Below are 23,545 nucleotides of genomic sequence, written 5' to 3' on the forward strand. Positions count from 1 at the left end.
GTTTCCTGCAGCCCCTTTAGGCACTGGAGCTGCTCTCAGGTCTCCCCTTCAGGAGCCTTCTCTTCTCCAGGCTGACCCAGCCCAGCTCTCAGCCTGGCTCCAGAGCAGAGCTGCTCCAGCCCTCTTTAACGGAGGCACTAGACAGGAGACATAAGTGATAGCAAAAGCTCCCTAATAACATACGTATAGAGATATCATTTACTGATTAAATTTACTTTCTTCCTATTCCTCCCACACAGAATGGTGCAGGGTGAATGGAATCAAGGTTGCTTGCAGTATGTATTAGTGCCCAACACACTGCATTAATACGCTAAAAATACCTGGAGAACTTGGCAGAACAAGCATTGGACACCTCTTTCACACTGTCTTCATTACTGAAGCCACAGCAAAGCACCAGATCCCACTGATTTAGCAGCAGTTGGACAACATTAGAAAGGCATTTGGTGAAGACTTCACCAACCGTCTGTTGTCATGGAGACATCCCAGGTAAAAATAATTCCTTGAATAACTTATAAACAGACAGATGGCATAAACCCTCCTACGCCCTCCAAATTAAAGGAGATTCAGTAAAAGACAGGGTAGAAGCCAGTTCTAGAACATCCTGCATGCAGAAGAATGCTCGTCTCCGAGGTCTTCCAGTAACTCACCTCTGGTATGTGAACAAAAGGGAGATCAGGGATGAGCCAGGAAGCACGAAGCTGATGCAGAAGTCAAGTCAGCACTTTTTTTATGTAGGCTTTCCCACGGGATTTACAAAGGTGCCTTGAAATTATGATCCTACGTAAAATAAGGGAATTAATCCAGGATCATACCAGGGAACAAAAGGTGTTCTCGGAATTCCTAAAGCCCTGCCCATGCTTTCGCTAGGAAATGAAGAATATTAAATTGTCACACATCACATCCACAATGCATCACTGCACACGCAATATGCAGGTCAATTAGAACTTCAGCTTAAGTGTTCTGGAGACAGGCAACCTGTGGGACCGGGAACATTCCCACATGGAACAATCCCATTCACCCTAACACAGGTTCAAAGTGCCCGGAGCTGTGCACGGCACGGTGAGAACACTGTCAGCTATGAAACAACCCACTGCAGTGAACCATGGCACTGGTGAAATGCAGCATCTCCCTCTGCCAAGTCCCACCCCAGTTAAATCATTCCAACTCCCTTCATTCTAAGAATAGGCCCAACAAGAGCTGCTCTTCCTCAAAGGGAGCATGGACCAGGCAGGCTGCAGCCGAGGTGGCTATCACAGAACCAGCCATAGCCACACTTGGGCTGTTCTTGGGCAGTATCACAAACCCCAGTTAAAACCCTGCACTTCCCTTAACCAGCAAACAGCTTTCTTCTCAAATGAGCAGATGTTGAGCGCTGTTGTCAGCAAAAAACCAGAGCTCTTTCCAAGTGAAACAGATTGTTCAACAGAAAGAACGCAAAGGAACTGAGACCAGGAAAAGGAGCGTTAGATCAAAACACCCCTTCCCCTCATTTACTGTTATTTGTGCTTTGTTTCTGCATTTATCTCCTATTCCAGCTAAGCTTCCCTGCCTCTTTTCAACTACTTCTCTCCACAGGTGCACACGGAAAGAGCATTAACACTACAACAGTCATTTGTCTTTTGATAGCTCTGTAGTGTCTGCCTACAAGTTCTTTAATGCCCACATTTACTGGAATTTCCATCTTGCCTGACCCATGTAAAATCACTTGTAATTAAAGAGGCAAAGCAAAGACATGTCCTGTCACAACTTGTCCATGCTCCCTAGCACTCTGTGGTCAGCCTAATGCTAAGAAATAGAATCATGGAATCATAGAATAGTTCCGGTTGGAAAGGACCTTAAGATCATCCAGTTCCAACCTCCCTGCCATGGGCAGGGACACCTCACACTAAACCATCTCACCCAAAGCCTTGTCCAAACTGGTCTTGAACACTGCCAGGGATGGAGCATTCACAGCCTCCCTGGGCAACCCATTCCAGTGCCTCACCACCCTCACAGGAAAGAACTTCTTCCTTATATCCGATTTAAACTTCCTCTGTTTAAAAGTCTTCTTTTCACAGAGCTCACTGATATCTTTAAGCAAATCCATCAATATCTTTGCCTAAATTCTCCAACCAAAAATCAAGTATTTTGTGATGAAACACATCTTTAATATTAACAGAACCCTGGGGAGTGAAAGGAAAACATTAGGATTTTGAATGTTACGTCCCATGTCCATCTCTCAAGAATAAGGTAAAAACCAAAGTCTGACCTTAATCATGTTACAGCAGAGCAGTAATTCTGATCATGAGCTTGCTTATTTTTGCCCATTTCCATCCTTACATCTCGGTGTAGATTTAACTTATCAGTCTGTCTACAAGCTCGTCACTTAAAAGCATCCTTCACAGCAACTATCAATCTCCATAAAGATGAAGCATTTAGTACCATTACTTTCGGTTTGACTACAGGCAAAGCAATGTGGTGGTTTTCCCATAGGAACATTCACAGCTTCAAGGCGTTGCCATCACCAAGCAGAAATCATTTCACTGAACCCTGTGGCTACATTTGGCTTGAAGCAGAAGGCATCAGGGATACTGTCCAACACACACCAATTCCAGAAACATTAAACAGCACAAACTCATTTAAGGAGGGAATTTAAGCATCAATTCCAAAAGCAGACAGGCAAGTTGTTGGATTAAATAAGGAGTAAGTAAGACTTAAGGCATGAAGTTATTCTACAACAGGCACCAGAGGAATGCTTCTTCCCCCTCACAGTGTCATTTAACACTGCAGAACAAAGAAATAAGGCATCTCTTCAAACTGAGTTGACAGCTCACTGACAATCTGAACAACCAGCAGTGCAGTTACCTTAACACTCAATGCGGTCCTAATGAACAGGATTGTTTTACTCACTGTTAAACCTTCTCCTCACTTACCTCAGCTGGTGCTGCTCAACCCAGCCCCAGAAACCTCCTCATGCTGAAGCTGTTCCCAATTTTTCCTGCTACCCACAAAGCAGGTTGAAACACATCACAGAGCTGCTTCACAACACAGCCGAACCGGTTTCACCTAAAGGCTCTCCGTTGGGGTTTGCTGTTGGTTGATGATTTGTTTGGAGGTTTTGGGGTTTTTTTTTAGGGAATAGTTACCTGAAGTCTATGGGAATAACACAGCAAAGCCTTTAGATCTGGAAGGAAATTAAAGAAGTAAGAAATAAGATTTGTGTAACTAACTTTTCTCTTCAGCATCCAGATGGAGCTGAATGGTTTGGCTCTGGAATCATCAGTTGTTAAGTTTCCCAACATGCCAACTGAAACCAACAGCAGGTCCTTTTATTAGATGGCTTATAGCATGTTTATGCCATTGCTTCAAAAAGTCAGTTAAAAAAGTCAAATTACTAAAGTTATAGCTGGGAAATGCAGCCAAGCCCCATTAAAAAAACAATTCAAAGCTTTACTTCTATTTGGGAAGTTCTTTTCTCAGCCCGGTGACCCCTGTCTGTGCTACCTCCTCCTGAGGGCTACAGCACAACTTCCAACTCTTTCAGCTCCTCTACCATACAAAGAGAAACGAAAGCACAAGTGATGGGCACTGCACACACGTTCAACATTCAGAGCAGCTTAAACATCCTCTGCAGCATCCAGTGAAACCCTCCCGCAGTCACCACGTGCGCTGACAGCAAACACCTCAGTTATTCAATCAGAACACCTCTCAAATTAAGCTTAATTCAGGAGTCGCCATAAAGGGCAATTATAACACAAGGAGACATGTGAAAGTAGGGGAAAAAATGAAAATGACATCAAACTTGCTAAATATGTATTGTTTATTAAGGCTTGTATTCTCCTAGAGGAAAAAGTTAATCTGATGCTGTCCATTACCCCTTATAGGCAGTAACAGTCCAGAGACAGAGTTATACGTTCTAAATACAAGTCTAAATGATACAGATTAAACTTTCATTTAAATTGGAGGTCCTTTTGGAGTAAATAGTATTCAGAAGATACTTGCTTTCTAATATAGTAAAAGATCCTCTACAATAAACACGTGCAGATTCAGTGTGCTAGAGCAGCGGACATGAGCACCATTTCCATGCTTAACTGGAACTCCAGTTGGTGACAGGTTCTCCGACGGTCCCCTCACTCCACAAAAACATGACAGCAAATTCAGTTTCTTAAAACAGGTTTTTTTACTCATCCAACAGAAAAAAAAATAAAAAATAAAAAAGAAATTAGACATACACACTGTCAATTTTAAACATCTGAGGCATAATCCATCATAGTATCCGTACTATTAGTTCCTACGTTAAAGCTCAGCATTATTGGTATAAAAAAACCCCTTTAAATGGCATTAGGATTTGGGGAGGGTGGGAGGGAATAATGAAGGGAAGGATTAAAAATGATCTGCAATTAACTAAGAACACCTGAAAGCTGAAACAGGTTTCAACACATTGTCCAAACCCCCTGCAATGTTGAGAGCATCACATTATTATTTCATTAAGCTACAAAAACCGTAAAGCAGAAGGATGGCGGAGAGAAAGCGTCGCGCTCCCCCTCGGCAGGATACGGTAGAACGAATGCACACTGAAGCACTGGTTAACAGAAAGGGGAAGGCAAATCTTTTCCAGAGAAACAATTTCACTGACAATTTGAATTTGCTACTAGACAAGAAAAAAAAAACAACGTGGTGCATTAGCCATTCGTCCAAGTGTAATTGTACAGGTAAAGAAAGAGGCAGAGCTGCTGCACAGAGTGAGCTGAAAGGGCGGCCTTTCAGGTCACAGCTCAGGAGTGCAGTATCCTAAAAAGTTTCCTTTTCAATGACAAAAATCAATGCATGGTTTCTTCTGCCATGAAGAAAAAGAGGGTTTGGGAGGAGGAGGATAAAGGCAGATTTGTCATGTATTCTCCATAATCTCTATATCTGGCTAGGAACATAATTTGTGCCAAAATGAAGTCTTTGGGAAGCACTGACACTTGAGTATGCTCATGTTTAGGTCCACACTAGGTTCATACAACTGTTTTTACCAACTTAAAAAAAATAAAAACAGACACACTTTTATTCATGATTTCTACAGAATTTTACATAGAAAAAAAAAGATACAAATTAATGCAGATCCACTTGGGCAAAAATAAACTACAATGTACTTAAAGATGCGACAACTTAATTTCCCCTGCACGAGAAGATATATTGGAGCTGAAAGCTTTAGTTGTCCTGATGCCAGGATACAGCACCAGTAGACTTAATTTTGTTTCTCATAGTTGAATTTAGTCTCAGTTCTAGTATATATAGCAAATTGTATGTGTTTATTCTTATTGTTTGTTTCGATTCTGACGTTCCTGCAAAGAGAAGAAAAGTTAGAAGTTAAGATTTGAGTCAAATGAGCAAGGAAAAAGCTCTTAGTGTAACAGCACTAACATGATCCCAGATAATTATAATATATATAATTATACACTTTAAATCATTGCTGCTATGTTTTAGAAATACATTGCATATACCTGACACACCCTGGGACTTGATAATTTTAATATTAAGTGCAGCTTCAAGCAGAACAGCTGAAGGAATACCTGCATAGACACTTCAAACTGACAGCACATGAAGGTCACAGTAAGAAAGGTGTGGAACAGCAGCACTCCTAAATGGAACTGGAACTGCAATTTTCTACTTTTTGGACTAATTACTGCAGCAGCAGTTTACAAGCAATGCACCAGCAGAAAGGAGGTGGTAGACTGGTGAACTCCACAGAACTGCTGTGATTTTGAAGCACCCGTATGACATTGGAGTTTAGTCCCATCCAATAACAGCAGAGATTTGAGCTCTCTAGAAATTCTGTTCCTAATTCTCCCTACCTATTCTGGGAGGCTCTGCAGAACACTTAAGACAAGGGAAAAAACAAAAGTGCATCAGGTGGATGTGAAGAAAAGTGATGTGCTTTTTCATGGGCTGATAAAAACCAGCACAGCTAAACTGAACCCTAAAAGCATTCCAGTATGGAAGTCTCTCAAAGGTCCTGCTAACCACAAAACCTGAAGACAGATGAACCTCACCTCAGGGATACAGGCAGTGCTCCCCTCCCTGTGGTAAGTCTTCACCTAGCGAGCTGTGCTACCAGCAGCAAGCAGCCATGCCCCTGCTCAGTTGTAGCAGCCCCTGCACAGGGCTTACACTGATGGGTTGAGCAACACGTTACCAAAACAGGAGGGACATGATAACTGCGTCAGGAGCCCCATAAATAGCAGAAGGCAGCAAGACAAGCTCAGTAAATTACGCTGCCCTGTCTTTAGCCAGTGTGTTTTCTAGCTAAGACACCAGGCAGACTGATTAGAAAGGGTTCAGCCTCACTGCTTTCCACATCATCCCAAAGGTGCTCCGAACACACTGTATAGTGTGAAAGCCACTCTGTACACTGCACTGGAATGCACCAGCATGGCACCAAATCCTATTTCAAGGAAGAAAATTGTGGAACAGCCAAGGCATAAACCACAGTTGACTCCTAAACTACCACCTTCAGGTTTTACTTGGAATCTTTCTGTATAAGATTCATTTCCAAATTGTTTCTGTGGCAGTGGAAAGCTTAGCTGCAAATATACCAAACATGATACAGGTAAGAGGCTGTGTTTGCTGCTTCAGCTGGCCACACCGTAACATCAGAATAGTTAATAATGGAATATACTGATTTCTGCCTCCAGCAGAATAATAGTAATTTTATTATGAAAACTGAAATATTAAATCACCAAAGCCTAGCATAAATTCTTAATCCTTGATTTAAGATAGAATGAAATGGTTGTTTTACCAAATCAACAACTAGACCATGTAAAGTGCTATAATTTGCTTTGAAAATCTACATTCCTCCTATAACTACTGACTTATGATGAGCTGCCAGTAAGAGTCCTATCTTAGTGACAGAGTATCAGAACATAGTAGGAGGTGTATGTTCTTAGTGAAAAAGAGCTTATGGCTGCCTTGTACCAACCCCATTTTCAGGCTAACAAAGTACTTGTTCCATCCTACTTCCATTTCTAAGGCGGCAAACGTTCCTCTGCTTCACTGCCCATCAGCCCATTCTTTCCCACTGCCACCTCCCTTAACATTTCTGTGTAGTCATTTGCAGAATTCTACTTTCTTTAAAAAAATCCAAGTTTTCCACTCTCCTGGACTAGTCCCACATAACCAGAAGACAGACTGGCACTGAGAATTCTACCTGGTACATAGAAGGTATGTTCATGGCATTCAGAGACTCAGCTCAGGCTTTGTAACTCAGTAAAAACTGCTATTTATTGAGCCGGTTATCGAGCAGTTCCTCCTGCCTTGCTCCCTGTTTCACTCTCAAGGGGCTAATCTGAGTCCTCCTTTTAAAGTGTCTGAACACATATAAACTGACAGGGAGAAACTGATGCAACAACTCCTCATGCTCTTGAGCACAGCTGCTTTTCAGAAGCTGCAACTCTCATTCTCTTCCTTGCTACTATTCAGCACTACTGCAAGCAACAACAGTTTTATAAGCAACTAGCAAAGCCATGTTCATTTTGGTTCTGAAGATCCATCCTGAGCCTTCACAGTTTCTCTTCTCCAGGGGAATTCTGGCATCTCAGTGCTGCACACTTCTCCTTCATGACATTAGTGTGCGTAGTCTTCAGACACAGGAAAAATGGGTTTTCACACAGCCTGCAGAAGCTTCCATTTTGGAGACACTCATCCCTGTCAAACTCCCCTGCCCTTCACCTCAGTCTGAGGTAGTGGTTAACTTTCCTACTAAACTTTATTTGTTAAGGTCAGTGGGATGAAAGCATTCATCTTCTGACACAAAAGTGGTTTATTTATATCAGGAAACACAATTAGTATTAACCTGAAGACAGAAACGGTTTTTAACTCCAGTTTTGGATGAAGGACATACTCTACCCTTACAAGTTCTGCAGCAGTGAACATGTTCACAGAAAGCACACTGAAAACTCAATACCAGAAGAAAATGAGTATTTCTAAGCGCCAACACACACTAGCTAACACTTTACAATATTTAATCACCCAAAAGGAAAAATGCCAAACGTGGTGAGTCAAGAGCTTTCCAAGATAAGATCGTGCAGCTCTTCCAATAGTACACCACGTGCAGAACTTGGAACAGCAGGTGCCTTGCCACAGACCAGAGGTGGCAGCAGCAGCCCAGTCCTGTAGCTGTGACCAGTTAAATACAGACCTATGCAGATGAGCTGTGGACAGTCCATCAGCCCATCTGTCCCACCACAGGAGACACAACTAAAGCCACCAAAACCTGCAACAAATTTCTTTTCCAAGCATGCCTCTAGGGAATGTGTGGAATCAACGACACACTGTACTGTGTTTTCTTTTTAAAGCTTTCTCACACACCTTGCAACCTGTTTTATGTTTGAAGAGCACGAGCTTTTATCACAGAGGTTGCTCACTTTGTGGACGCTGCAGTGGCCCTGGAAACTGCCTGAGGAGGGTCAGCAGAGATTTCATGCCACTATTTGCTATTTCACTCCAGACACAATATCCTTCTATCACTCCCTTCCCAGGCTCTGGGTCACCAGAGTGGGCTCAAATAGTTTATTAAGACATCGAATCAAAAGCTGGATTTAACATCCCAACACGACCAAATCTTCCCACAATGCTCTTAACACTGATGAATCTTTGGCACTTGAATGAATTTCCTCCAGCATTATTCCTGCCAAATCCTCATTTGACAACCTGGTGTTAACAGAGGTTCCCAGATGAGTGAACTCAGAGGGCACTCACTGGAGTTCACTCTGCTCACATTAGTTAAGGAAACACTGGTTAGCAACAAATAACCATTTCAAGAGGAGAACTGACCAGTTGTTGGCTCACACTGTACAGATTATATAAAGTTATTCTTCCTACTGAGTGTGTATAAATAAAATCAAAGCATTCAAGCTCTCCATGGGCAGGTTTTGAAGAATTCTGGCCCTTTGTAATCACAAGTGGTGAAATGGAAGAACAAAATTTCAACAAGTAACTTTACAGCTAACCAGAGCATAATGAATAAAAGACCACAGCAACTTAAAGCCCAGTTCAGATGGCATCTCTAGAGTTAACCATCTGAAAATGTCACTTAGGTCATAAAATACCTTAAAGTTATTGTCATAGCAAGGCACACTTTGCATAAGAGGAAGGTTTCAACTCCACAGCACAAACTTCTCACCAAAAAGGAATTTAAGCATGTGAATATCCTGTAGAAAACCTCTTTTAGTCACCAGCTGGACTCTAAAACTCATTTAGTTGATGAAGCAGAAAATATTATCTCTCCAGACAATAGTTTCATAGACTGCAACCTGTCAACCAGCATCTTATTTTACATTCCCTCAGTGTTGAGCTGCTTCACCTCTCTGGCACTATGACCCTCCTCAGTGTACTTCAATCACCAGCATATTGCTCTATTTTCTAAGCTGTTGGGAGGGATCTAAGAAATGTTATATTATTCACAGTTGATTTTCTGAACAAGTCACACACGGTAGAGCCTCAGTTTTAACAAGGCAGAAAAAATGCATTTTGAAAAGCTGCTCCTGTGATAAAGGAGTGAGCTGGCTAAGAGCATTGCATCAGCATTTGAACTGAAAGTGGGAAATCGTTGTGTATGTTGGAACAACTCAAAACAGGACCAGCCCAATATCTGAACATCAGCCCAGAGCTACTACAAAGGCAATTTGGGGTTAACTGTTCAAGACTAGATCTGCTGTCACCTTCTCAGTACTCTCACTCCTTAAACATGCACATTACTCTCCCCTCCAGACTTGGCAGCAAATCACAGGGAGACTCAGCATTAAAAAACCCAAAACAACCACACCACACACACTGTAACTATTAGACAAAGGAACCCAGGCCTTGGCTTGAGATTCTCACCTGCAGAAGGGAACACCTCTCTCATACAGGTTGCATTACACATTGTCTACTGAAGGAATGAAGTATAAAAGCAAAGGCTTTTAGGTTTTAGCTGGTGGAAGCCCACAGGGAGTACTCAAGAAAAGCTACAAATCTGAAGCTCTCCTGCCCTGATGAGGTACTCTATGCACAGCAAATCTTAGAGCTGGGAGAACTGAGCTAAAAAGTACCTAAGACACTGATCTCCTCGTCTCTCGTAATTTAAGGGTATGTTCCACATAGACACTTTAAAGCAATTTATCTGCACTTCTAAATGGCAATAAAACCTTCCAAATGGCAACTTCAATTTCAGCTCCGGCAACATGCATTAAGTCTTTGCTTAAGCAGTGTGAACTGCACTAAATTAGCCTGTCAAATAAAGCAACTCAAAGTGTTACTTAGCTAGTAGCTACACATCCCAACACCTATTATTTTGTCACTCCATTACTTCTAGACTGCCTAATTAGAGAAAGGCATTCTTGAAACTGAGGTCATGGGATGGATAGGGACAGATGGCAGATTTAAGAGCCATGAAAGTATATATAAAGTTTTTACTACAGTTTCCCAGTTACTGCCCAAATTTCTCTTACTGTGTCTTCAGTCTAAACTTCAAGAATTAGCAGACATACTGGACCTGGGAAATGAAAACGTTTATTTACCCAAATAATAATATACATAAGTTCAAAAGCAGAAACACAATCTGTCTAGCACTACTGCAGTTTTATGCAACTCCTTTTTTTTCCAGAGAGATCAACTGAACAGATCAGGTTTCTTGCTCTTAAAGGTATGGTAAATCATCAAATCACTGAAGCAAATTGCAAATAACCAATACAGGTATCAATTCTGACAGCCTAGTTCCAGTCAAAACCACTGTGAAAACACTTCATATTTAAGACAAAAAACTAAATGACAATCTGGCAGGATCCAGTTGTGAAACAAACTATTTCCTAGTTTATTAACCATTTCAAGATAAAAAAATAAATTCAACCCCAAAAACCCAGATGTTAACAGCCCTTAACTGCATTACTGCTTTGAAACTCCTTCACTACGAAACTGTTACAGACAAATAAGCATCAGTTTGTTTCTTGTGGTGTTAAATGCACATAAAGCCATCGAGCTGAGATGTAGTAAAAGCAGTCTGAATTCCTACTTACATTTTTGCCACCATAACAGCCTTCACATTTCATTTGCCCCATATCTGTGTATAAAAGAAACTTTTTAAGAAGTTTACCTTCCGCACCACCTCCTCCTCTTCCTGGCGCTTCTCATAATGAGAAAAGTCATCAAAGATGGAGGTCGTGTGCTTGTAAGTAGCAATAATTTTAAGCACTTGTTTTGCTTTTTCTAAGGGCACCTCCTGTGTGTCACGGGAGTTTGTAACAGGTTTGTTGTCATTGTTCTCCAGCCTGATGTGTCGGAGCTGGTTGTTGGGCACATCCTTCACAAAGATCCACTTGACATCAAATTTCCCCTTCCACTTGTCCTGAGACCAGACACCTGCACTGGTGCCATAGTCCACAGGTGATTTCATCTCTGCTACTCCACAGAAGTGTCCACTGCCATTGACACTGAACAGCAAGTAGACTGGACCCTTGCTATTCATGGACCGAAAAGCACTGTCCAGGCGTTTGTTGCCATGTTCCGTACTACACCAAATAGAATACTTAATGGAACGATGAATATCATCCTCTGAATAGCTCTTTATTATGAACACACGTCCATTTTTAAGGTTCCATTCAAAATCTTTAGGGTTATAGCTGTGAGCAGCTTTCAGTTTTTCAAGCACAGGATGGGACTCACCACTTGGAACAGGGTTAGGCTGGGTGCTCCCAGCTGAGCTGCTGTCATTACCAGTTCCTCCACTTTGGCCAAAAGCTGCATTCCTGTTGCGAGGAGCTACCCAGCGATTCTGGGGTGGCTGCTGAGGGGTCTGATACTGTGGCTGAGTCAATGGAGGAGGCTGAGTTGGAACAGGCTGAACAATCGGTTGCTGCGGCTGTGGAACAGACTGAGGAGAAGGTATCTGTTGGGGGGCAGGAACTTTTGCCACAGGACCCTTATTGTCCCAAGTACCTATGTCCATATTATGCTTTATAGGTGGAGGAGGCAACGCTCCTCCGATTACAGGTCCAGTTTTTGTTTTCATTTTAGGCTGTGGTTTTGCAGGCTTGCTGGCAATAGCAGCCCAAGAGGTTGGTTTAGATACTGGCAAGTTTACATTAGATCCACCGTTACCAGAGAGGGCACCAGTCATCCCGGCACTGTTGACAACAGAACCTACTGTTTTCACTGCTGAAGTTGTAACGTCGCCACCAATCTTAAGTCCAACCATTCCCTGTTCAATACTGTTCATTCCAGGAGCTTTATTTAACGTGTCATTATGAAATCCTGTTTGCCCATCCACAATGGTACCACCCAGTGAACTAGGTGGGTAGCTGTAACTGCTCCCATAGGCTGAGCTTTGAGTCTGCTGTCCTTGAGATCCGCTTGTTCCCCAAGCTGAGAAGGCAGGATTTTCAGGGAAGAAGTTAAACCGGTGCTGATAGATATTGTTTCCCAGACCCCCAGGCTGTCCAAAAACAGCATCATGCATAAAATGATGATCTCCATTACTGAGCTGTCCATAGGTGGTGAGATATGGGATAGGAGGGTCTCCTCCTGTAGACCATGGTGCTTCACTGAGAGAATAGGGGAACCCAATAGATGGTGGATAATAACTGGACAGATAAGGATCAGTCATTGATGGATAGCTACTGTTCTGTTAAAGAAAAAAAAACAAAGGTAACTTCAGATATAACCCCCCCTTTATTTATAAACAGCCACAACACTCTTCATCACCAAACAGAAAATAGAGTTGAGGTAATTTATTTTCTAATTACAGATCTTAGCTCACACTCCAGGAAAGCTGCAGTATCTGGGCATTTATAACACACCCCAATGAGGTTAGTGCTTGAGAGTCTAGCACCATGTAAACTTTGTGACATTACTAAGGTTGTTTAGTGGCTGCTTCTGGAATTGTTAAATCTACCAATACTCCAAAATATTTCAAGAAACTTCTATAACACTGTATTTGGTGTTTCAAAGAGCTAAGGATACCCAGCATTCCTATACTGCCACATGGAAGAAGCTCTAGATTAAATTACTTTAATATGACAATACATGTAACAGAAAATATTATTACAGGCCACATTATGGGATTATTTTTAGGGGGCAACAGTTCCCAACAAGTGAAACATTCCTTAAGTAAACCATGCAAAGGCTACTTCTGACAGAGACAGGATCACAGTGAGATCACACACTAAGCAGACCCAACAACTACAGACTAAACTTAAGGTGACTAGAAACAAATACATGTGAATTACAGCATATGCTCTATGCCACCCAAACTGTTCGAGGAAGGCCCCATTCAGCCTTTTGCAAAAGTCTCTTCCTCCCTCAGCAGTAAAGTTATAAACATGCAAAACTGTTCCTGACTGTCCTTTCAAAGAGCCCATCTTTTCCACTCTATGAAATAAGAGACTTGAGCAGTTACAAACCAGCAAATCCCCCCTCTGCAATTCCAGCATTTCCTCCCTTTCAACTGTTTCTTACACCAAGCTGAGCAGCTTTTCTTTCCTCTCTGCATCTTCTGCTGACACCTGATTTTTGAAGCATTCCATATGTTTTTTATATTCAACTATGCAAAAGAACAAATACAGAATATCCTAAAATGGGGTTTGTTCCTCTTTAAATAAACCTGAAGCACATATATATTGGAGACCTTCCAAACTGACACTCTAACTGTAATTACCAGTGAGGAGGAGGGAAGGTCAACAACTCCTGTGAGTCAAACAGCAGCTACCCTTTCCTTACTCATGGAGAAAGGATTATTTGAAGAGGAGGAACTAAGATTTCTTTCAAGCTGCAAAACTTCAAACACTGGGGGGGAGGGGGGAGGAGTATCACCGCCAAATCAGGAAAACTGCATTGGAACATTGATTTTTTTCCAAAAAAAAAAAACAACAACCCAGATTATTTCTCAACTCCTTCAAAAAAATGAAGTAAAAACCCCTCCTTGCTGCAGACCAGCACAATACCCAACTGAGTCATTTCCACTGCTCATTTCTCAGACTCCCTTCCGTGACACCCTAAAGCCAGACCAGTTCAAGATCTTTACTTTCCATATCCAGAATGACACCATCAATTTCCTCCACCACAGACAGCACCGCAAAACCCTGAGATTTAAACAGCCCGAATCCAGTTATTGATTCAAAGAAACAATCTCTGCCACTGTTCACGTGCCTTTATTTACGTGCAAATTCTATCCTTAACAAGAGGTATAAAATCCACCTTTCAATGAGAAGATCCTCTGAAACACATTCAATTTTCTGGCAGTCCCCAGTTAAATAATCCATATTTAGCATAGGAAAACACTTCCCTGAAAGACTTTAGAGATTGTTACATGTTATGTCTTGATTATCTTTAATATCAGAAAGATGTAAAAAGAAATACAGGTGATAGGAGACATAAGTAGTTTTGGAGATTTTATGCTCATATATTCTATAGATTTAAGACCCAAAAGAACAAGCTTCGAGAAGGCAGGTGTTTTCTCCTGCAGTATTTCTGCAAAGAATTCTACATGATTCCTGAGACTGTCACCTCCTGCCACACAGCCTGTAAAGTTTCCACAAGGATTCTAACAGGATTAAAGGAAAGTCGCAGCAGACATCCTTACAGAACAGTCCATCTCTTCTGATTGACTTTATGCCAGAGTGTGTAAAAAGAAACCCGACAAAACTCCTTCACTGCAACAGCAGAACATTTCCTTCAACAAACTTATCCTTGACCTTCCTGCACCCTTCTGTATTTCTGCTGTTGCTTAATTAAAGGGAGACAACACAACAAGCCACCCCAACCGTTCTGTTACCAGGAAGGGAATCCTCCTTTCTCCCAAAGTATGCTACTCCCTAGTAATTCCCTGCTCCTTATCAGCAACCTTTTGGTTCTGGATGATGTTACATGCAGGATGCCTGTCCTGTTTTGAGTAGAACTTTGTATACAAAAACTCCACTCTGTTCCCTCCACACTTAAAATTGCTTTTAGATCTGTATTAACTACTGCTCCTTGGATACTAGAGCTTTTAGGGAAAGAAACGGCATCATCACTATTGAGGAGCAGTTTCCAACAGAAAGATAGAGGAATATTACATTTTATTGCATTATATAACAAGTTCAATACTCATTCTAGAGACTAACCTTTATTTCTAAAAATTGAAATTAACACAAGATTACCAGCTTACATTTGATCTTTGATGTCAAACACGTTCTTACTGACCTTTTTAATTTCTTATGTACTTTCTTTTAATAACCAGCTGCTTTCCAATCTTTTTTTGTAAGTCACTTCTATTTTCTAGTCGTTTTAAAGGGCTGAATAAATGACTGAGTAACTAGATCAGGCTTTGTTCAGAACCATGGCTGTCTTCAGTACAAAATCTCACAGTCCCAATTAATGCAACTGTCACTTTCCACTTGGAAGACAACCTACACAATTGTTTCTTGTAGCATGTGTTCTATGATATTGTTTCTATGCCAGTGCCTGACTGCAACACAAATGCAGCGGTCAGTGGAGCTACACTTTCATGTAAGAAAACTTCATTAGAATTACAGAATTTCTTAGAGTCAGAGCAATTTTTCCATTTAAATCTAGTAATTGGGCTTGTTGACAAGACAGATTTCCTAGAATTAAACTGTAATTGATGGTTCCACATTTTTCCTATATGACGTTTGAGGTTCAGTACGTTTCACTTCAGGAAAACATATCTTGGTTTTAAGTAATTAAAAACAATTCACATGTGATGAAGTAGAATTTCAATTAGAGAAAGGTGGAAACATCAATTTCTTTCAAAAGTAGTTTTGCAGTAGAAAACTTTACACTTTTTTTTCCCCATAAATATCATGCTTTTAAACCTGCTACAGCACATTAATTCCAGAGAAGAAGGAATGCTTCCCATTCATTTTAACTGTGTAAGTCTGGAGATCACTTTATGCTGCAGATGACTATGAAGCTCAGCTTGAGAGCCAGAACCCATCCAGCATAGAGGACAGATCATGCTGCCACACACGTGTCCCAGCTTCCACAGTGCTGTGTTTACATTGCTTACACCATGGAAACAAGCCCAAGTAAGATATTGTGCTAAAGTCTGTACCCTGCTATGATCCAAGACAAACTTGTCACCCAGCTCCATCTATCCAATTGCCCTAACAGAAATGTTCAGCACACCTTGAAGATAATCAATCCACAGAACACCAACTGATCCTGTTTGCTCTGGTGTTTATCTTCAGGATTAAATCAGTTTCCACCAATGAAACAGAACAGCACACCACATGACTCTTTTACCATATAATTTTCTTTTGCAAGCAGGTTCAGTGATGCTACCAATATTAATACTGGCATCTCTCAGCATCAGGCTGAATTATAAGTGTCCCTTTCAAAGCATAATACTTTGACTTCGTGCCAAGAAAAGGCACTTCTGGTAGGTCTCTCTCTGAAATGGTATTTCATATACGTAAAAGAAAGCTTTTTGCATCTCCAGCTTCTTTACATTTTGTTCACTTTAAAGATGTGACTGTTAAGTCAAAAATTGTTTCAGTTGGAAGATATTTTCCATTACAATGCTATTTAAGTCATGGTTGTTGATTTAATGTACACGATAATGAGTTGGATTATACTGAGTTTACTACACAATACCTTACTCTTAAAATAACACATCTTTAATTCTTAAGAGGACATGAAGTAACAACATTTGCTGAAGTGTAAAAAGCAACTGGGACCACTCTACAACCTCCCTAGAACACAAACTGCAACTGCACTGATTTCTAGATTTATACAAATCAGGAGAGCCCAAAAGCAGAACCTTCAGACTCCCACATGCAATTCATCTATCAAATAAATGTAAGATCAAATAGTCTGTCACAGTCAAACTGTATCAATAACCCACAATTAACAGACACTACTTGGAGCATTAACTTCCATTTTCACTTGCGGCCATCTGGATATGCCAAGTACTATTAGCTTTGTGAGCACAAATGCTAGTTTTATTACCAAGTAACACAACATGCTTGTCATTTCTTTTTCCATTTCTATTTAAGGAATTTGCTCCCTCCACACAATCCCATGAATTGAGTGCCAGCAGCATGCCTAAGAAAAAAAAAAAAGAACGGAGTTAAAAATACACTAACCTGATTTGACTGCCCAGAAAGGTAAGGTTCAAAATCGTTGTCATGAACTGTATCCTTCTGATGTAACGAACCATTTTGTACTAGAAGAAAAAGGTTACAACATGTTATAACACTGTTTATAGCATTGCAGTAAAGAGTTCCACCCTGTGTTATTTTATGAAAAGCCATATTTCTTCTTCACAGCATGAAGGCTCATAAAAAGACCAAAGAATGACATTTCCCCTTCAAACAGTTGCTCTTTATATTATTGCTTACAAATTTGAGTAAATTTAGAACTAAATAAAATTCTGCAGTCAGAAGTGAATAGACAACTTGTGTGAACTGACTCTGAACAAAAGAAATCATTATTGACAAGAATCTTGTGAAGATTATTGGGAAATAACATCTATTGTTATGGTCCACAACTGGAACTCTCAGCAAATAATTCACAGCTCTACCAGCATGTGTCAGCCACTGCTTAAGTGAAGTTGGGTAAAATAAGATGAGGTGAGGTTACATTTAATTATGAAATAATGGTTAAGTGCCTCAGCACCCTGACATCTTCAGGAAAATTTATATCTCTGCTTTCTCATGTGCAGAACAGAGATACCCGTCTACTTCAGCATGAGTAGCATGCAAAGCCATTGCTGATACACAAAACTGTTGTTGCATCACTTCATTTCTTTTGCTTGCTTTACTGAAGAAAATCAGGTCAAACACATTATATGACAGTTGCTTTATTTACCTATTTCACAGAGCAGCTGAACTAAACAAGACACTGCAGCCTGGGAACTGACAAGAAACAAGTCTGGGAATTGACCATAATATTGCTACAAAGTTTGTCAGGGTAAGTAGAGGTCAAAGAGTATTTACAAACACAGGCAATAGTGTCAAACTTTCTGTAACTGGTGGCAGATGGATTTTTAATGCAGGTTAAGGCATGTTAAAAAGCATTTAGGAGTTGAATACTGTTAGTTGCTAAGTCTAGAAAGTCACATACCCATTAGCAATCACAGCTAACACTTGGGTTAACACAGGTTAACCTGTGTGTCTTTTAGACAACAGGTCTCTTAGATGACCTGTTATTAATTTTAATTTAAAATGAAGCATTATTGTTATAAGCTTATTATCTTATCAAAATTAATTACTTTAGATTTCCTAAATTATTAAGTTTGTAGTCTTATATATGACTAGCACATCTATCAGTGAACAGCACACCAGTAATACAACTGTATTCATACAGCAGGAAGAAACTATGCAAAAGTATGTAAAACTATGTATTTAATATGCATGTCCTTGTGAGTCTATGGAGAAATCTGTTTTATTTTAAGGAAATAAGCAGCATTATGATGTTTAGCACCAACACAAATTCCTTCCCACTGTTAGCTCAGGAGCAGCAAGTAGGAGGTAATCAAGCTTGTATGAGTAACAGTTCATGTTGGTTTTGAAACAAAGCACAGCTTTCCTTGTTCCAGATGTTATCCATATGGACTAAAAGCCATACCTTACTGCTCACCTACAGGCACCTGCATAATTCATCTATTACAGTAACAACTGGAACGACCACATCTCAGCGGGATCCTCACCTTTATTATCCTGTCCTTTCGGTCTCTGGGAAGCCATGGCACATGATTGGAGAAAAGAAAAAAAAGAAGACAAATAAAAGTTTATTTCAGAAAAACGCTTGTATCACCACCACCAAACACAGAGCTTTTGAGGTCGGACGCTCATAAAAACGGCTCACAGCAAATCAGGGCTTGTTTAAACGGGAGTGTGTTCCACGCATCTTTCCGCACTTACAAATGGCCACGGCTCCCTAAAGGCTGTGGGAACGCGCTGCGCCCGTGGAGGAACTTTTAAGAGGAAGCTTCAGGTCCAGCGAAGCCGAGAGGCAGAAGAAAAGCCTCGCCCGGACCAGACGCAGGCACCGGCCTGCACGGGAAAGCCCCCGCCGCCGGGCGGGGAGGCGGCAGGCCCCGCGCCGCGCCTCGCCACTTACCTGAGGGTCAACGCTTGTGGCAGACATAATTCATGTACAGGGCCGCCGTGGTTCAGCACACAGGGCCGGAGGGCGACGGGGGTGAAGGCAGGGCCGCTCGGCGCGGCGCGGAGCTCCGGGGCCTGGCGAAGGGGCCGCGGTGCCTCACCCCTGAGGCGGCGGCCGAGGAGGGGAAGGGGCCGAGGGGGAAGGGAAAGGGGCCGCGGGCTCGCTCGCCGCCGCTCGGCGCCTCCTCAGCGTGCCCGGGGGATGGCGCCGGTCACCGCGCCTCCTCTCGCCTACACCCAGCCGGGCCCCGTCTCTTCACATGCCCCCGGGGCCGCGCCACCCGGGGCCTTGCCCCCCGCCGCCGCCGCCGCCGCCGCCTTCGAGGCCGCAGCGAGAGCCGGAGCCTCCAAGTCCAATGGCGGCGGGCGCCGGGCTGCGGTGACGTCAGCGCCGAGAGCGCGCGGGGCGCGCCGGGAAAGCACGGCCGGGCGCATGCGCGGGCGAGCGGCGGGCTGAGGGGAGGGCGGGCCCTTTGGCTGTCATGGCTCTTCGTTCGGCCCTTGAGGGGCTGGGTCGGGTTCCTCAGCCCGGGAGCTCGCCGTGAGGGCTCGCCCATGGCCGCAGGCGGTGAGGGAGGCCGGTTTTCCCCTCACAGTTAGCCCGAAGGCGGCGCGGATGGGGCCCTAGGCCCGCGGTGTCTGCGGCTGGGATCCTCTGGCAGAGGGTCTCAAGCAGCCTGGGTGCTGGCGGCGCTTTGTGAGGCTAACGCCTTTTACCCTCCGTATAGGCGGTGTTTAAGTGTTATCTTGGACCCATTAGCAGAGCTCGTGTTGATTTCGGCAGGGCCATGAAGTAGCCTTGTAAGTTTCGGGGAGTCTGGTCGGTTTCTTGTGTGCCCCTCTGAGGGAGGGAGGGAGGAAATGAACCAGCGGTGGATGCCCGAGGTGTAACCATGCAGGGCTGCTTAATGCCCAAATTCAGTCTGTAACACTTGGAGAGGGCGGCCTTAAGGAGAGATCAGATTAAATGAAAGCAATTCCCTTTCATTTCTAGCCTTTGAGTTCTGCCTCACTACTGGTTGTATTTCTGCCCCTGTACACAGTGGCTTGTTAGCGATTTTTTTCATAGAATCATAGGATCCCAGCCTGGTTTGCGTTGAAGGGACCTTAAAGCCCATTCAGCTCCAACCCCTGCCACGGGCAGGGACCTCTTCCACTAGAGCAGCTTGCTCCAAGCCCCTGTGTCCAACCTGGCCTTGAACACTGCCAGGGATGGGGCAGCCACAGCTTCTCTGGGCACTCAGCACACTCACAGGGAAGAGCTTGTGCCTAAGGAAATGTTTGGTGTTGAAACAGAAGTCAAGGTTGTTTTGCTTGTATTATGGTAACACCCCGAGGCCTCGCTGTCCTGCTGACTTACAAGCACAGTACATGCTAGTTCAATGCTCAATGACAGTTTGGTGCACTGGGAGCCTCTTATACCACAACTCAAGAAAATACCACTGCGGTACTTCTGCACAACACTGGTACTGGATCACAGCAGCTCAGTGCAATTTGTAGAACATAATTTCTTTTGACTCCTTTGGAAACTGGTGCAGTAAAAGGATTTGCAACATCATTTGCATCAATAATATAGCACTGAGATTATCTTTTAACATGTTGCATAGGTGTCTGACATCTGCTTGGAGAATGGAAATAATTGTCCTTAAACTGGCTGGAAACCTGAATGTTTCTTGAAGGTATCAAAATACCTGCAGAGATTTAGTTTGGTAAGTCCTTTTGTCTTTGAACATACCTCTTGGTTTAGTTTCTTGACACAAACATGCACTAGTTCCAGTTCCTAGGAATGAGCAATATACAAACATATTTGAGAGAAAGATGAATCAAAATCAGGCTTTCAACGTGTGTATAATATATTGTGTGGTTACTTGAGGTAATAAGTTGAGACCCAAACTAGGTTTAGTACCAACTTGTGTGCTGCTTGTATCCAGTCTCATTATTGCATTCACAAGTAATTAGAGTCCTGACCAAAGTAGTTAAGACTCTGCCATACCAGACAGTAGTTCCAGAAGTTACGAAATCTTACTCAGAACATCTCAGTGCTTAATTTGGGGGGTAAAAGTGGCAAATTCTCATCATCACAAAAGGTACTAAACAATGCAATCATCCTGTCCTTTAGATGCAGTTAAAAGCAGAGTCTTCCCTGTGTTCACGTGTTTGGAGCTTGTTGGTTTGAGTTTGTATTTACTATTCTAATAAAATATGTGAAATGGATTGTTTACTTTTGTCCTTTTCCTGCTCAGTCATCCAGAGAGAAGGAAGAAAGAAGAATGCATTAATCCTCAGCACCTGGGATGCTCTGTGTGGCTTAGGTAGCAAGTAATAATTGGTTTGTGTTATCTTAATTCTGTTTGCCATACGCTATAGCTATGGACAAAGCAGATGTGTCCTCCTGAGAGTCCCTGAATGAGCTTAAAGGCTGACATAGAGCAGGGCTTCCAAAACAAATGAGAGAAAAAAGCTGAACAACATGCCTAAGGAGTGGCAGATCTGTCTGGAAGGGAAAGGCTTGTCCTGGGTTCTTGGGTGATGGGCACTGCTCTGAAGTCCATGTGATTGTGTATGTTCACTAGTCTTGATATAGAAACTATGTGACTATGAATCATCCAAGCTATGAGTGTATGTGGGCAGAATGCTAGAACTGGATTTGCTTCAGCATCCTAAGGTGTAGGGTACAGCTATTAGGCTGTACCCATTATTTTAGAGTCAAAGACAGAGCGTGTCAGGCACATAAATATACATATGCCTAAGGCTATGGTTTGGGGAATATGTTTTGCATTAGGACAACGTGAGTTACTGCTTCTTCCTGGTAACTTGAAAAATGATCATGTCTGTCCACTGACAAGAGCACAATCTTTTAGACACAAACCAAGTAAGATGACATATAGATAAGGCAATATTCAGAATTATATCAACTGAAGATACTCTTGGAGTGTGACTCTGTAACCTAGGGGATAACACAGGTTTTTGTTTGGTTTTGGCTTTGTTGAGAGAAATAAGGTGGTATGATCTAGTATAAGAAAAAGTTATGGGCATCTTTTTCTTCCTTTGCTAATGCACTCTGAAATTTCAGGAGGATAGATTTCATGTGTAAATTACAGAATACTCTTTTTGTTTGTTTTGGGTTTTAATTTAGATTTTACAGGGATTTTATGCAGCCCTCTGTTATGAGCAAGGGAGTAAAATCAAACATTGCCATGCTGGAACCATCTCCTTGCTGCACTTCACACCTCCGTGGAATGTAACCAAAGCAAGGAGCCAACATTGATTTCCATCATTTCAGGGTGAAAAACAAAAGCAGACACACATAGTGTCTCTTCTTCTCTCCTTTTTTTCATATCACTGACACATTGTGAAAACATAAGAAGTGAAATCATATGCAGAGAGCATGGCTTGTGCACAGATACCAGCTGATACCATCACTGTGCCTGCTGTGCTTTGCAAGACAACTTCATTGAAAAGCTGTAACAAGGACCTCAGCAGAGCAACGACTGATCACAAGGACTCTCCCATGTCTCCTTCTTGATCTTCATCATTGGCAACTCTTTCTTGCTGCTATCATGTAGTTTCCATTAAGTTGTAAGGTCTTTGTAAGTCTGTCTTTGCTACTCATTAGAATACAGTCACCCATTTTTCACTTCAGCGCTTTGCAGTGTCCTTCACTGTTGTCTTTCTTCCTCATCTGTCAATCTTACTGTTGATTATTGATACAGAGACAAACTAAATCTATTCTGAGTCAATTTGCATGGAGAAAACAACATGATTTCTAACGTGAGTAGCTCAAGAACAGATCTTTGCCTTTTGTCCAAGCAATAACTCAGGCAGCCAGGCACATCCCTCTGCAATGAAACACATTTCAAACTGTAGCAGAATTTTGTTGGAAAAATCAGATGTTCCATGTTTCTTGATGGCTGATTTTCTAGCAATTAAAAAGTGGGATGAGCTCCACTATAGTCATAACAATGCCTGACAAATCCTTCTTTAAAGGTAATTAATGGCTGAATGGTGGAACATCTGTTAGTCTTTTCCCCATGATGTTCACTGGCAAGGGCAAGAAGGGGTAAAAAAACAAAGAGAAAAAATGACCCTTGAATAAGAAACTCTCAGATTTTTCAGCTCCAAAAGCCATATGAAATAAAGCCAATAAAATGAAACTTGTTTACTACAAACAGTTGCATTTTAAAAAAGTATTGACCAGTTTTCAACCCACTCTACCTTCTGTAGCAGAAAGATTTTGTATAATAAGCTGGACACTGAAATTGTGAAGTCATGAACAATCTAAAGCACAGTAATGCCTTGTGGCAGAAACACTTTCATTTTCCTCCTTCCAAAGAACCAGAATGTTACTTTGCTTTTTCTCAAATCACAGCAGGATTTTAAGGGTGGTTCTTCTATTGATTTTTTGCATATCTGCTATGCTTTGCAGATATTTCTTTTGATGT

The 23,545-nt window shown here is 42.1% G+C and overlaps 2 protein-coding genes across 5 annotated transcripts in view; one reads left to right on the plus strand and one right to left on the minus strand.

Moving 5' to 3' along the window:
- The window catches only part of ARFGAP1 (ADP ribosylation factor GTPase activating protein 1), a 281,891-nt gene that overhangs the window by 168,480 nt on the left and 89,866 nt on the right, over positions 1-23,545 (plus strand). The gene's annotated exons all lie outside the window — the stretch shown is intronic.
- On the minus strand, positions 3,782-19,198 carry YTHDF1 (YTH N6-methyladenosine RNA binding protein F1). 4 transcript variants are annotated; one of them, XM_062642004.1, is made up of 5 exons: positions 19,057-19,198; positions 18,644-18,668; positions 17,079-17,158; positions 11,093-12,619; positions 3,782-5,309 (listed from the first exon to the last, which is right to left on the minus strand). In XM_062642004.1, exons 1-5 carry the CDS (start codon positions 19,081-19,083, stop codon positions 5,283-5,285), a joined length of 1,686 nt encoding a protein of 561 aa, XP_062497988.1. In that variant the 5' UTR covers positions 19,084-19,198; the 3' UTR covers positions 3,782-5,282. The 4 variants fall into 4 exon arrangements, with proteins under 4 accessions (XP_062497988.1, XP_062497987.1, XP_062497989.1 ...); XM_062642003.1 differs by lacking the exon at positions 3,782-5,309 and having other exon boundaries at positions 10,495-12,619; XM_062642005.1 differs by lacking the exons at positions 3,782-5,309; positions 18,644-18,668 and having other exon boundaries at positions 10,495-12,619; positions 19,057-19,191.

This window comes from Pezoporus occidentalis, unplaced genomic scaffold (assembly GCF_034315485.1).
Source record: "Pezoporus occidentalis ecotype Australia unplaced genomic scaffold, CSIRO_AGI_Poc_V1 ctg70, whole genome shotgun sequence".
NCBI classification, from domain to species: Eukaryota; Metazoa; Chordata; class Aves; order Psittaciformes; family Psittacidae; genus Pezoporus; species Pezoporus occidentalis.

Bases quoted from the DNA above. Each gene is read 5' to 3' on its own strand.
- YTHDF1 (XM_062642002.1), bottom strand. From the start codon at position 17,246: ATGGCTTTTCATAAAATAACACAGGGTGGAACTCTTTACTGCAATGCT. The intron at 12,620-17,078 runs GTTAGTGTATTT...TTTCTTTAACAG, and splicing joins TTTCTGGGCAGTCAAATCAG to AACAGTAGCTATCCATCAAT.